At 49.4% G+C, this 11,795-nt stretch overlaps 1 protein-coding gene and 1 non-coding gene across 2 annotated transcripts in view; both read right to left on the bottom strand.

Annotated features, from left to right (window-relative positions):
• Positions 1–540: 540 nt before the first annotated feature.
• LOC113456006 lies at positions 541–731 on the bottom strand. Its single transcript, XR_003376901.1, has one exon. It is a non-coding gene; the product is annotated as a U2 spliceosomal RNA (small nuclear RNA).
• Positions 732–3,908: 3,177 nt separating this feature from the next.
• Positions 3,909–11,795, bottom strand: part of Coq4 (coenzyme Q4) — a 9,257-nt gene continuing 1,370 nt past the window's right edge. The window contains exons 3-7 of the mRNA XM_005346166.2: positions 11,313–11,409; positions 10,687–10,789; positions 6,103–6,232; positions 4,869–4,962; positions 3,909–4,488 (exon numbers count right to left, since the gene is read on the bottom strand). Of these exons, the coding sequence (XP_005346223.1) occupies positions 4,317–4,488; positions 4,869–4,962; positions 6,103–6,232; positions 10,687–10,789; positions 11,313–11,409 (596 nt within the window). The 3' untranslated portion in view covers positions 3,909–4,316. The remainder of the gene's footprint in view (positions 4,489–4,868; positions 4,963–6,102; positions 6,233–10,686; positions 10,790–11,312; positions 11,410–11,795) is intronic.

Here is an 11,795-nt window from a genome sequence, read left to right on the forward strand (position 1 = left end):
GAGTTCAATTCCCAGCAACCACATGGTGGCTCACAACCATCTGTAATGAGATCTGGTGCCCTCTTCTGGCCTGCAGACATACACACAGACAGAATATTGTATACATAATAAAAAAATAAATATTTAAAAAAAAAAAAAGAAAACTAGCTAACTAGGCGTGGCGGTACACACGCCTTTAATCCCAGCACTCAGGAGGCAAAGGCAGACAGATATCTATGCGAGTTTCAGGCTAGCCACGACTACACAGTGAGAACCTGTCTCGAATACAGAAAAGAGAGCTAGCTGAGCACTTGCGTGATTCATTGTTCCTGTTTTCTGATTATACATATGATATGACCAGAGGCTTTTACATTTTTGTTTAAAAAATAAAAAACAAAGAAACAAAATTGAAAGCCAGGAGGTGGTGGCATAGGCCTTTAATCCCAGCACTCAGGAGGCAGAGGCAGACACACCTCTGAGTTTGAGGCCAGTCTGGTCTACAAAATGAGTTCCACGACAGCCAGGGCTACACAGAGAAAACAAAACAAAAAAGCTGTTTGGATTTTTTTCACCATTCCTGGAGGTCCTGAAATACCAGGTCAATTCATGAAATAGGTGAAACAAGCTCCCATTCCAACCCCTACCTCCAAAAATCCTCTTACTATGTTGTCATTGGATAGAGGACATATCAGATATTAAACTGATAAAAATAAATGCTACACTTGATCTTAGCCAAAAGACCAGGAAATATTTAGAATATTTGATATGCATGAATGTTTTGTCTGTATTTGGGTGCCTGTGTAGGTCAGAAGAGAGCACCAGGTTAGAAGAGGGTGTTGGATCCCCTGGCACTGGAGTATCAGTGGTTGTGAGTCCCCATGTGGGTGCTGGGAATTGAACCAGGGTCCTTTGTCAAGAGCAAAAAAGGGCTCTCAACCACTAAACCATTTCTCTGGCAACCTGTTGCCTTTATTTTTCTTCTTCCTTTTCTTTTCTGTTTTTTTTTTGTTGGTTGTTTTGTCTTGTTTATTTTGTGACAAAGGTTTCTCTGTATAGCTCTGGTTGTACTGGAACTCAGTTTGTAGACCAGGCTTGTTTTGGAATATTTAACTGTGTAAAGATCTGTTACATTTTTCTGCTGCCTTTGTTAGCAATTTAAAGGTATGTTACATTTGTTTAGGTTGCATTTGTTTAATTATGTAAAGATGTGTTGCTGTTTAACCTTGCCTGCCTAAGGCACGTGATTGATCTAATAAAAAAAACTGAACAGTCAATAGCTAGGCAGGAGAGGGAGAGGCAGGGATTGAGGTCAGAGAGAATAAATGGGAGGAGAAATCTAGGCTGGAGAGAGAAGAAAAGAACAAGGGAAAAAGAGAAGGACAAGCTTGGGGCCAGAAGCCAGGCAGCCGCCAGCCAGCCAGACATGAGAAACAGTGAAAGTAGGAGAGAAAGGAAGGAAAGAAGAGAGAAAGAAAGATGTTGATGTGTTGCTTTTATTGGTTAATGAATAAAGAAACTGCTTTGGACCTATAGCAGGGCAGAACTTAGGTAGGCGGGGAAGACAGAACTGAATGCTGGGAGGAAGAAGGCAGAGTCAGGGAGCTGCCATGGAGCCACTGGAGAGAGGCGTGCTAAATCTTTGCTGGTAGGCCATGACCTCGTGGTGATATACAGATTAATACAAATGGGTTAAATTAATATGTAAGAGTTAGCCAATAAGAAGCTAAAGCTAATGGGCCAAGCTGTGATTTAATTAATACGGTTTCTGTGTGATTATTTCAGATCTAAGCTAGCTGGGTGGCTGGACGAACAAGAGGGCCCTCCACCAACAGAAAGAAAGAAGGGGGGGGAGGGAGGAAAGGAGGGAAGGAGAGAGGAAGGTAAAAACCCCCAAGGCAAAATGTAGATGAAGAGAAACAGATTAAAATAAGCACTAAGATAAGGTCAAGCATAACTAATAAGTCTCCACGTCATGATTTTGGAACTGGCTGGTGGCCCAAAAGAGAAAGCCTGGAATGTGGGCTGGCCTTGAACTCAGAGCTCAGCCCGAGTCTGCCTCTGAGTGCTGGGATTAAAGGTGTGCAGCACCACCGCCAGCTCCCACACGCCTCTCTACGCTCCTGTTGCTTTACCTTCACCCCAAGATGGACTGAAACACTTCTCCCTTTCACTGCTTTTGTCAGAGTGGTTATGTATAGGAGGGAAGGGGAGCCTCTGGTCCATGAAGTTGCTCTAGGCTCAGCTCCCTTGACTCTTTGGCCCTGCCATCCTTTAGTAGCTTCTCTGTAACAGCTGCACGGGAGCTAACATGCACATTGAAAGCAGCTAACTTAACCAAGAACAGCTCTGCAGACTCCCAGGGAGCTCAGGCTCCCCAGACCCCCAGGGCTAGGCTCAGAGGTGTTTACCAGCCACACCCACAACTACACATAGCTATTTCCTTCTTTTGGCTGGAGGAGCTATAAATTATAGCAATCCTTCTGCCTGACTTTGCCCATGGTGACTTCAGAGCTCACCATAGACCTTCCTGGCCAACGACAACTTCCATTTCCTAAGGGCTTGTGATGTAACAAGTGCTGCCAGGCACCATCCTACTGAGCCGCCATCTCATGTGCGTTAGGTGTTCCAAACTCATTTTAAAGATGGGAGACAGGCTTAGAGGAAATGAGACTGCGCAAGGAAGCAGAGCAGGCCAGTGCCTATGGTGTTACATGTATGTGTACTTGTGGTGTTGGAGATGAGACCCAGACCCTTGTGCAGGTCAGACAATTGCTCCACACTGAGCTATATCCCCAAAACTTCATTGTTCATTTAAAAAAGATTTATGTGTATGAACATTTTATGGGCATGTATTTATATACATCCTAAGTGTGCCTGGGCCCCAGAGAGATCAGAAGAGAGAAACAGATCATAGCAACAGATCACAGAACTGGAGTTATAGGTGGTTATGAACCACCATGTGGAGTTTGGGAACTAAACCCGGGTCCCCTGTAAGAACAACAAATATTCTTAACTGCTGAACCCATCTTTTTTTTTTTTTTGGTTTTTCGAGACAGGGTTTCTCTGTAGCTTTGGTGCCTGTCCCAGAACTAGCTCTTGTAGACCAGGCTGGCCTCGAACTGCCAGAGATCCACCTGCCTCTGCCTCCCGAGTGCTGGGATTAAAGGCGTGTGCCACCACCGCCCGGCTTGAACCCATCATTTTTAACAATAAAGTTTCACGTTGTATTTATTTCACACATATGTGAGTGCATTCCTAGCATGGCACGAAAGTGGTCATCAGAGGACAATCTGCACAAGTTGGTTTTCACCGTCTATATGTGGGTCTTGGGGAAGGACTCAAGTTGCCAGGCTTAGTGGCAAATGCTTTGACATTCATACATCATCTAATGGGCCCTGTTTTATTTTCTTCCAACTTTGAAATTTTATTTTGTTGAGTTTATGTGTATATGGGCACATGCATGGAGACATTGGGTCCTGGGGACAAAATCGGCCACGGGGCAGTGGCAAGGGCTTCCACTGCTGAGCCGTTTCACCGTGCGCTTTGCTGGCTCTCATTAGCGGGAGGCAGAAGCAGCTTTATCCTCTGACTCTTGCATAGGTACTATCATTGATCCTGTGTTGATGTCAGAAGTCTGGCTTAGAAACAGAAGGGACACCGGGGCACTGGTGGCGCACACCTTTAATCCCAGCACTCTGGAGGCAGAGGCAGATGGATCCCAGTTTGAGAACAGCTAATGCTGTTACACAGAGAAATTCTGTCTTGAAACATGTTCCCCCGGCCCGAAAAAAAAGGCACTTGTTAGCTTTCTGCTGGCTGGGGACTTGATTCCTAGACTGCCTGACTTCAGACCCAATGACAGCAACTTGGCAAGGAATCCCCACAACTAGCACCTCAGGCCTAAGACCAAGGGAGACAAGCACTCTAGGCCTGATGGGAACCTTTATTCAGAGCAGAGATGCCACCCACTTCCCCGCCATTCCTTCCAGGGCTTTGGAACAGGGTATAGTCAGTGGTCAAGCCTTCTAAGACACAGAGCCTGACAGAATGCCCTGTCAGGGTAACTGTCCAGAAGAGGGGCTGAACAATCCACGATGATCCAAGATGGCTGTTCCAGGCACACAAACTGCTCTCTTTGGATAGCTCACAGACCCCTCATGGCCCTGCCTGATCTCTCCTGGGCTGGCCTCAAGGCACATGACAGCAGTGACTATGAACATTACGATCAATAACACGTTGTATTCAAGGTTCAAAGAGAAGGGCTCTTTTGTCCCAAGGAAGGCAGTGTGTGGAGAGGCAGGCTTGGCCCTCCCGGTGCAGCAGTGCAGCAGTGCAGGCTAGGCCTGGCCCTGGATATGTGCCGGGGGAGGACTGATGCGCAGCTCTTCCCGCAGGGCTGTCAGGGGCTGCTCCCACCGCCGCTCGTAGTAGAGGTTGAGAACACATGGGGCCCGGCGCCCGTTCTGGATTGCCCAAGGGATCAGCTCAGAGAACAGCACTTGTAGGTTCCTGTGGGATAGGAAGGAAAGACGTAAGGTCCCAAAGGGCACAGCAGACTGCTCAGTCAACCCTCCTTCAGACCTAAGCGGCCCTCAGTGAGGAAAGCTCCCATGTCCCATAGCACACACCCTGAACCCGGTGGAGCTCAGATTTCAATATAGAGCCGTCCAACTCCAGAAACACACCTTCATGTTGCCAATGCTCATTTTGATCCGGCCCTGAGGCCTGGCCCAAGACTCCGGGGCTTGTTTGCTCATTGCCTCAGTTTCCTTTTCTGCCTCATTCTTCTCACCTTTGCTTCTTGGGGAGGCACCGGGCACCTGTATGCCCTTACCCACTTCCTGGAGCCCCAGACCTTCTGAGTCTCCTTCCACCCCCAGAAGACTTACTGAGCACGGAGGCGGATGGGTCCGAAGAGTGCTCCCAGGATGCACATGGGCAGGCCGGTCTGCACAGCTTCAAACCACTTCACTACAACCTCTCCTAGAAGTAAGAGGTGAGGAGCGGGGAGTCAGTGATGTTGGAACGGCCCCCAGTGAGGCATGGTCTCCTTTTACACTTCTAGGTTTGTTTGCTGGTGTCTAGTCCCATCCTATATGGGCTGTGGGACATTTGGCTAGAAGTGAGGGAAGGTCCAGCACATGGGGACAGCATGCAGAGGATCTCAAAGGCCAGGCTAACAGTGGTCTGTACAGGCCACAGGGAGTTTCTATGGGTTTCAGAAGCAGGGATCCTTGGTGTCTAGAGACAAGGGGAGGCAGGCATGGAGGAAAGAGGATGTAGGGCAGGGATGCTACCAGGATGTACATATAATACAGAAGACAAGGCAGGAACTGAGCTAGTTGGTAAAGAAGAGGTATGAAAAGGGACCCTGCCTGGAAGACAGAACGGGTGGGTTACCTTGCCATTGGCCACTCAGTTTTCTATTGGGCCAGCACACACCCAGCGTACTGGTGGGCACCCCAGCACTCACTTACCCGGCATACTGGTGGGCACCCCAGCACTCACTCACACAGCACATTGGTGGGCACCCCAGCACTCACTCACATAGCACATTGGTGGGCACCCCAGCACTCACCCAGCACACTGGTGGGTACCCCAGCACTCACTCACCCAGCATACTGGTGGGCACCCCAGCACTCACCCACCCAGCACATTGGTGGGTACCCCAGCACTCACCCAGCACATTGGTGGGCACCCCAGCACTCACCCACCCAGCACATTGGTGGGGACCCCAGCACTCACCCAGCACATTGGTGGGCACCCCAGCACTCACCCACCCGGCACACTGGTGGGCACCCCAGCGGGCACCCCAGCACTCATTCACCCAGCATACTGGTGGGCACCCCAGCACTCACTTACCCAGCATACTAGTGGGCACCCCAGCACTCACTCACCCAGCATATTAGTGGGCACCCCCAGCAGTCACCCAGCACATTGGTGAGCACCCCAGCACTCACTCACCCAGCACATTGGTGGGCACCCCAGCACTCACTCACCCAGCACACTGGTGGGCACCCCAGCACTCACCCAGCACATTGGTGGGCACCCCAGAACTCACCCAGCATATTGGTGGGCACACCAACACTCACCCAGCATATTGGTGGGCACCCCAACACTCACCCAGCATATTGGTGGGCATCCCCAGCAGCGTGTGGAGCATGTCATGCACCTCTCGGTATCTCTGGATCACATAGGCTAGTTCCTCATCGTCCACGAAACGGGTAGGTGCTCGTGTATCTGGGGAGACCCTCTGGCAAACACAATCCTTACTTGGACTCCTTCCCATCAGCCCCCAGGACTCATCTGGCCTGCAGCTAGTTGAGTCTCAGCCATTCCCCACAAACTCATACCCTGTCTGAGAATCCTGTTTCCATCCACACCTACCAACAGGGGAAGATCCCGACTGCTCCCACTCCCAACTCACAATGCCTGTTGGAATCTACAGCCTTAGTGAGGAAAGGGGGAGTATGGACTTTATGTTTTGTAAGACAGGAAGTTCTAGGATTAGTTGCATAAAAAATGAACATACTAGGAGCTGGGGAGTCGACTTGGTCAATAAAGTGATTGTTGTACGTCCCCAGCAGCTACACAGTAAACAAACAAACAAAAGCGTGGTTGCAGCCCATGTGCCTGTAACCCCAGCACATGGAAGGCAGAAACAGCAGGCCAGCCAGGTTAGTCAAACTGATGATCTCCAAGTTTGAGCTGACTCAAAACATAAAGTTGAGGAAGACACTTGTCAATCTCTAGAATCTACACACATGCAGACACACACACACATACATTTTTTTTTTTTTATTTTCAAGACAGGGTTTCTCCGTAGCTTTTAGTTCCTGTCCTAGAACTAGCTCTTGTAGACCAGGCTGGCCTCGAACTCACAGAGATCCGCCTGCCTCTGCCTCCCGAGTGCTGGGATTAAAGGTGTGCGCCACCACCGCCCGGCACACATATAAATTTGTACACATAAAATAAATACACCATTACTGAACTATAAACTTAATGGTTGCCATGGAGCTGAGGGTGTAGCTTGGTTGGTAGGGTTCGGGCCTACCATACCCTTGGTACTGATGAAACCGGGCATAGTGGAACATAGCTATAATCCCAGCAGTCTCAAGGTAGAGGCAGAAGGATCAGGAGTCCAAGGTCATTTTTAGCAACATAAAGAATTTTTTTTTTTTGGTTTTTTGAGACAGGGTTTCTTGTAGCTTTGGAGCCTGTCCTGGAACTCCCTTTGTAGACCAGGCTGGCCTCGAACTCACAGAGATCTGCCTGCCTCTGCCTCCGCAACATAAAGAATTTGAGGCCACCCTGGGCTATGCTATGAGCCTGTTCTAAAAGTCAAAAGTAAATGCCAAAATGTCACTATTAAGTTAATTCTATAGGCTTCCTTTCGCTTTATTCCTGGGGCCATTAGGAAGCTTTAAATCCTCCATATAGTCCAAGTCCAGTCTGGACACCTGAGGACAGGGCTTGCCATTCACTCACTGCTGTGACTCTGGTGCCTAGGCAGGACCCAGATGAACAACTTCTTTTCTGTTGTTTTGTAGGAAGTCTCTTGCATTGCATCCCTGGCTGAACTTGAAATCATGGCCATTCTTCTGCTGGGATTACAGGTGTGTACACTCTCTGAGCACAGGTAAGGAGGTGGATTATCCTCACTTACTGAACCCCGCTCCTGAGTCTGCATCGGTGTCTGAACACACGGGGTCAGCCTGGCCAGCCTGCTCCAATCATGCCCTCCGCTTACCCAGGAGTTGACAGACTTGAGATCTGTGTAGCAGCTCTGGCATAGCGCTATGCTTGGTACTAATCTGTGGCTTTGCTGGGTCTCACAGCCTCATTTCTTTTTGCTGTATGAAGCTGAAGCCATCACAGAAACAGCAGTCGGTTTCACTGAGAATGTCCTATGGGCCAGCTACACATGACATCCTTTACCCACTCTGCCGTCCTCTGCCCTCTCAGTATTCTAGGAGAGAGATACTATTAGGAACTTCGAAATAGGTGCAAAGAAACATGGCTAGAAGGGCGAAGTGTGGGGCCCAAGATCGCACAGCTGAAGTGGCTGAGTTAACCCAGAACACAGTCTGTAAGCCTTTAAACCCAGAAGCCTTGGCATTCATTATCAACTGGGCACATTAGTGCCCTGAAGATAAAAGGATTTTCTTCCGGGTAGGCTTTGTGTAGGGCTGTGGAACGGGGAAGACAGGCAGGGCACTACCTCCGTTCCTTTGATTTGCCAAAGGATGACCACATCTTTCAGCAATGTCAGCCTCAATTCCCATGGCTTTACCATGATCCTTCACCTAAATCTCTGTAGGGCTCAAACCTTGTCCTAGAAGCGCCACATCTCCAGACTGCCACCGCAGTGGGGACAATGCTGGGTAAAGTGCCCAGGCCGGCCCACAGTAGCCCCCCCCCCCCCATCAACAGGCCTGAGTTTTCTGGAGAATAAGAAGCTGTCCCTCCCACAGTGGCACTTGGGGCAGGTTCTCACTGATGAAATAACCTACATCCTGGTGAAACTAGGGCAAGAGACGGCCCTGCCAAGGCACAGGTGCTAGCAGAGGGCAAGAGGCAGGTTACTGTCTTGGAGCCTTGATTTAATTTAGTTTTCATATTTATTTATTTATTTTTCAATTTTGAGACAGGGTTTCTCTGTGTAATTCGCTTTGTAGACCAGACTGGCCTAGAACTCACAAAGTTCTACCTACCTCTGCCTCCCGAGTGCTGGGATTAAAGGTGTGCGCCACCACCACCCAGCTCATAACAAGCATACTTAACTGAGCCATCTCTCCAGCCCATCTGCCTGTTAAAAACAGGATCTTGCCATGTAAGTATGGCAGGGCTGGCTACTCCCTATGTAGCCACGGCTGATTATGAACTCAGTGGCACCCCTCCTGCTTCACCCTCTCAAGTAATAGGCTTGTAGGTGCACATCACAGCATTGGACTTGATTTTCGGTTTTTTTTTAAATGTGTATGTTCGTATGCACATGCATGGCATGTGTGTGTGGCCAGAGGTTGGTGTTGAGTGTCTCCTTCATGCCCCCTTAGTTTCCGAGACAGATCTCAGACTGAACCTGGAGCTCACTGATTCAGATCAGCTGGCTGGACAGCGAGCTCTGGAATCAATTCTCCCTCCCTCCAAAGTGCCAGGCTTACAGGTATGAACTGCTAGCTCTGGCTGCACATGGGTGCCGAGGATCCAAACTCGGGTACCTATGCTTAAGCAGTAAGCACCATCCCAGCAGAGCCGTCGTCCCGGCCTCTGCATCGTCCTTCTCAACAGGGCTTAGAGGACTCTTCTCCAGAACTCTACAGAGTGACATCGCCTCATCTTCCAAGTTTCCCTGGAAGGGTCTCTCCCGACAGCTCTACCAAGTGGCCTCCTCTACCCATCCAGAGATACCCTATGCCAATCATATTGTTCCCTTCAGAGCGTCCATCTGCTAGGCTTACCAGTAGCAGGAGTTTGGCTAGCTTTGTTCATTGTGTCCCATGGGTTGAGAATGAAGTCTGGTTATTCTAAGTACTCAAGAAATACTCTGCACCACAAAAGGGGACGGGCAGGGTCTCATGTGTCCCAGCATGGCCAAAAAGATATTATGCAGATAAGGCTGGCCCTGACCTTCGGATCCTTTTCCTTTTACTCCACACCAAGTTCATGCAGTTCTGGGGATGGAACCCGGGGCTTTGTGCATGAACTCTACCAACTGAGCTACATCCCCAGACCATGACGTTTTCATTTGAGCTTTTTCAAAACTACTTCATTAGCTGCCTCTGTCATAAGAGCACAAGCTGCACAGGGACGGGAACCTGGCTTTGCTTGCTACACCCCAGCACGTGGAAGGATGGTGGCCGATGCTGAGTGGTGAGTCCATCGATAGCTGGCATTTCAATTGTGTATTTTAATAAATACGGTTTGCTTGGGGATCGGGAGAGTAAAACAGCCGCACTGGCCAGCCTTACCGACCAGGCAGTGGTAACACACACCTTTAAGCCCAGTAGCCACACTAGTTGCCATAGAAACTGGGCGGTGCACGCCTTTAATCCCAGCCCAGAGAGAATTATAAAACGGGAGGAGACAGCTCTTAGTCACAGTCTTATTCTGAGATTCCTGGAGTCAGGATCGCCATTTCAGACTGAGGTCGAGGTAAGAGCCAGTGGCTGGCTGCTTTGCTTTTTGGATCTTCAGGTTAAATCCCAATATCAGTCTCTGAATATTTATTAACTGTGCTTCATTGAGAGCTCCCTTTCCTCTCATCATCTTCCTTGCCTGGTGCTGGCCATACTCGAGAGAGGCAGGGGGGCACAGGGCAGTGGGTCAGAGAGTACACCGGCGTTGAACACTGTCCTGAGAGGAACTAGCTGTAAAGCGACCAAGGTGTTTCACTAGGCTGTGTCTGTGTCCTCATCTCTTGTAAGAGGATGACAACAGAACATACCTGACAGGGTCACTGGGAGGATCCGGCCAGATCATGTACCAGCCTGGTAGCTGGCATGCAACATGAAGTTAATAGCCTTCAGCCGGTGCCAGTATCCGGGATGATGTTCCCAGCCCATTTGCCCATCCCATAGAAAAATGACTGAAAAGCACTCGTGTCTGAGTTGGCAGCTCAGGCACTTCCCTGCCCTAGGCTATCGTCCCTATGCCACTTCTCTGCCCTTGCTGGAACTGCTAGATGCACAGAGCCTGGAAACTCACATTCACATCCAGGAAGCGGAGATACTCACGGCCCAGAGAGCCTTCAGGCAGGCTCCGGAGCTTGCTTAGGTCAAGGGTGGACAGTGAGATCCGGGGACGCTCTCTGAAAGACAGAATGCAGGAGGTGAGACTAGGAGTGTGTCAGCCAAGGCTAGAGAAAGGGCCGCATAGAGGAAGTTGGGGTACGCAATGGGTCATAGGACATCCACGTAGCCACATGCCCTAATGGAGCACTGCAGTATTGGGGACTGTGGAGACCATCACAAATCAGGGCTGAGCTAGCACCTTCAAAGTCATGATCTGGTCAGATGAGGGGTCACAGATGTGAAAAGAGTATTCCCAAGTGACATTGCAGGGAGGGGATAGCAAGAACACATTTGGAGGGGTACAGCTAACACACTAAGACTTAATGCAAGTGGAGTCTTGAGGCTGACACTGGACTAAGACAACATATTGTTCAACCCAGGGGATCTAGCCTATACACGTGTACGCGTGCTCTTGGTACTGAGCAGCGTGTTGTCCACCCGTAGTCCTCTGAAGGGCTCCTTACAGGAAGAGGACTAACATAGCATGGCTCTAGAAAGGTCAGGACCCCTGCCAAATGTCAAGGCAAAGTTGGGACCTACTGTAGGATCTGGGCACCCTCTGGATCCTTCTTCATCTGGTCCCTGAGGAATCTCAGGGTGTGGCATCCTGTGGTCTCCCCTAGAACTGCAACCATGTCTAAAAGGACAGAAATGGGACAGATGGAGGGTGGGGTCCTTTTGGTTTTTAAGACAGCCTGTCTTTGTAGTACAGACTGTCCTGGAACTCACTATGTAGACTAGGTTTGCCTCAAATACTCAGAGAGATCTTCTTGCCTCTGTGTCCCAAGTGCTAGGTTAAAGGTATTTGCCATCATAATAGCTCTTTTTTTTCTTTGACATGGTTTCTCTGTGTAACAGCCTTAGTTTTAGTTATGCTGGAACTCGCTCTGCAGACCAGGCTGGCCTCAGACTAACAGAGAGCCATCTGCCTGCCTCTGCCTCCCAAAAGCCGGCAGCAGCTGGTATTCTTTTTTTTTTTTTTTTTTTTTTTTTTTTTTTTTTTTTTTTCGAGACAGGGTTTCT

This window comes from Microtus ochrogaster, chromosome 4, assembly GCF_000317375.1.
Source record: "Microtus ochrogaster isolate Prairie Vole_2 chromosome 4, MicOch1.0, whole genome shotgun sequence".
Taxonomy (NCBI): Eukaryota; Metazoa; Chordata; class Mammalia; order Rodentia; family Cricetidae; genus Microtus; species Microtus ochrogaster.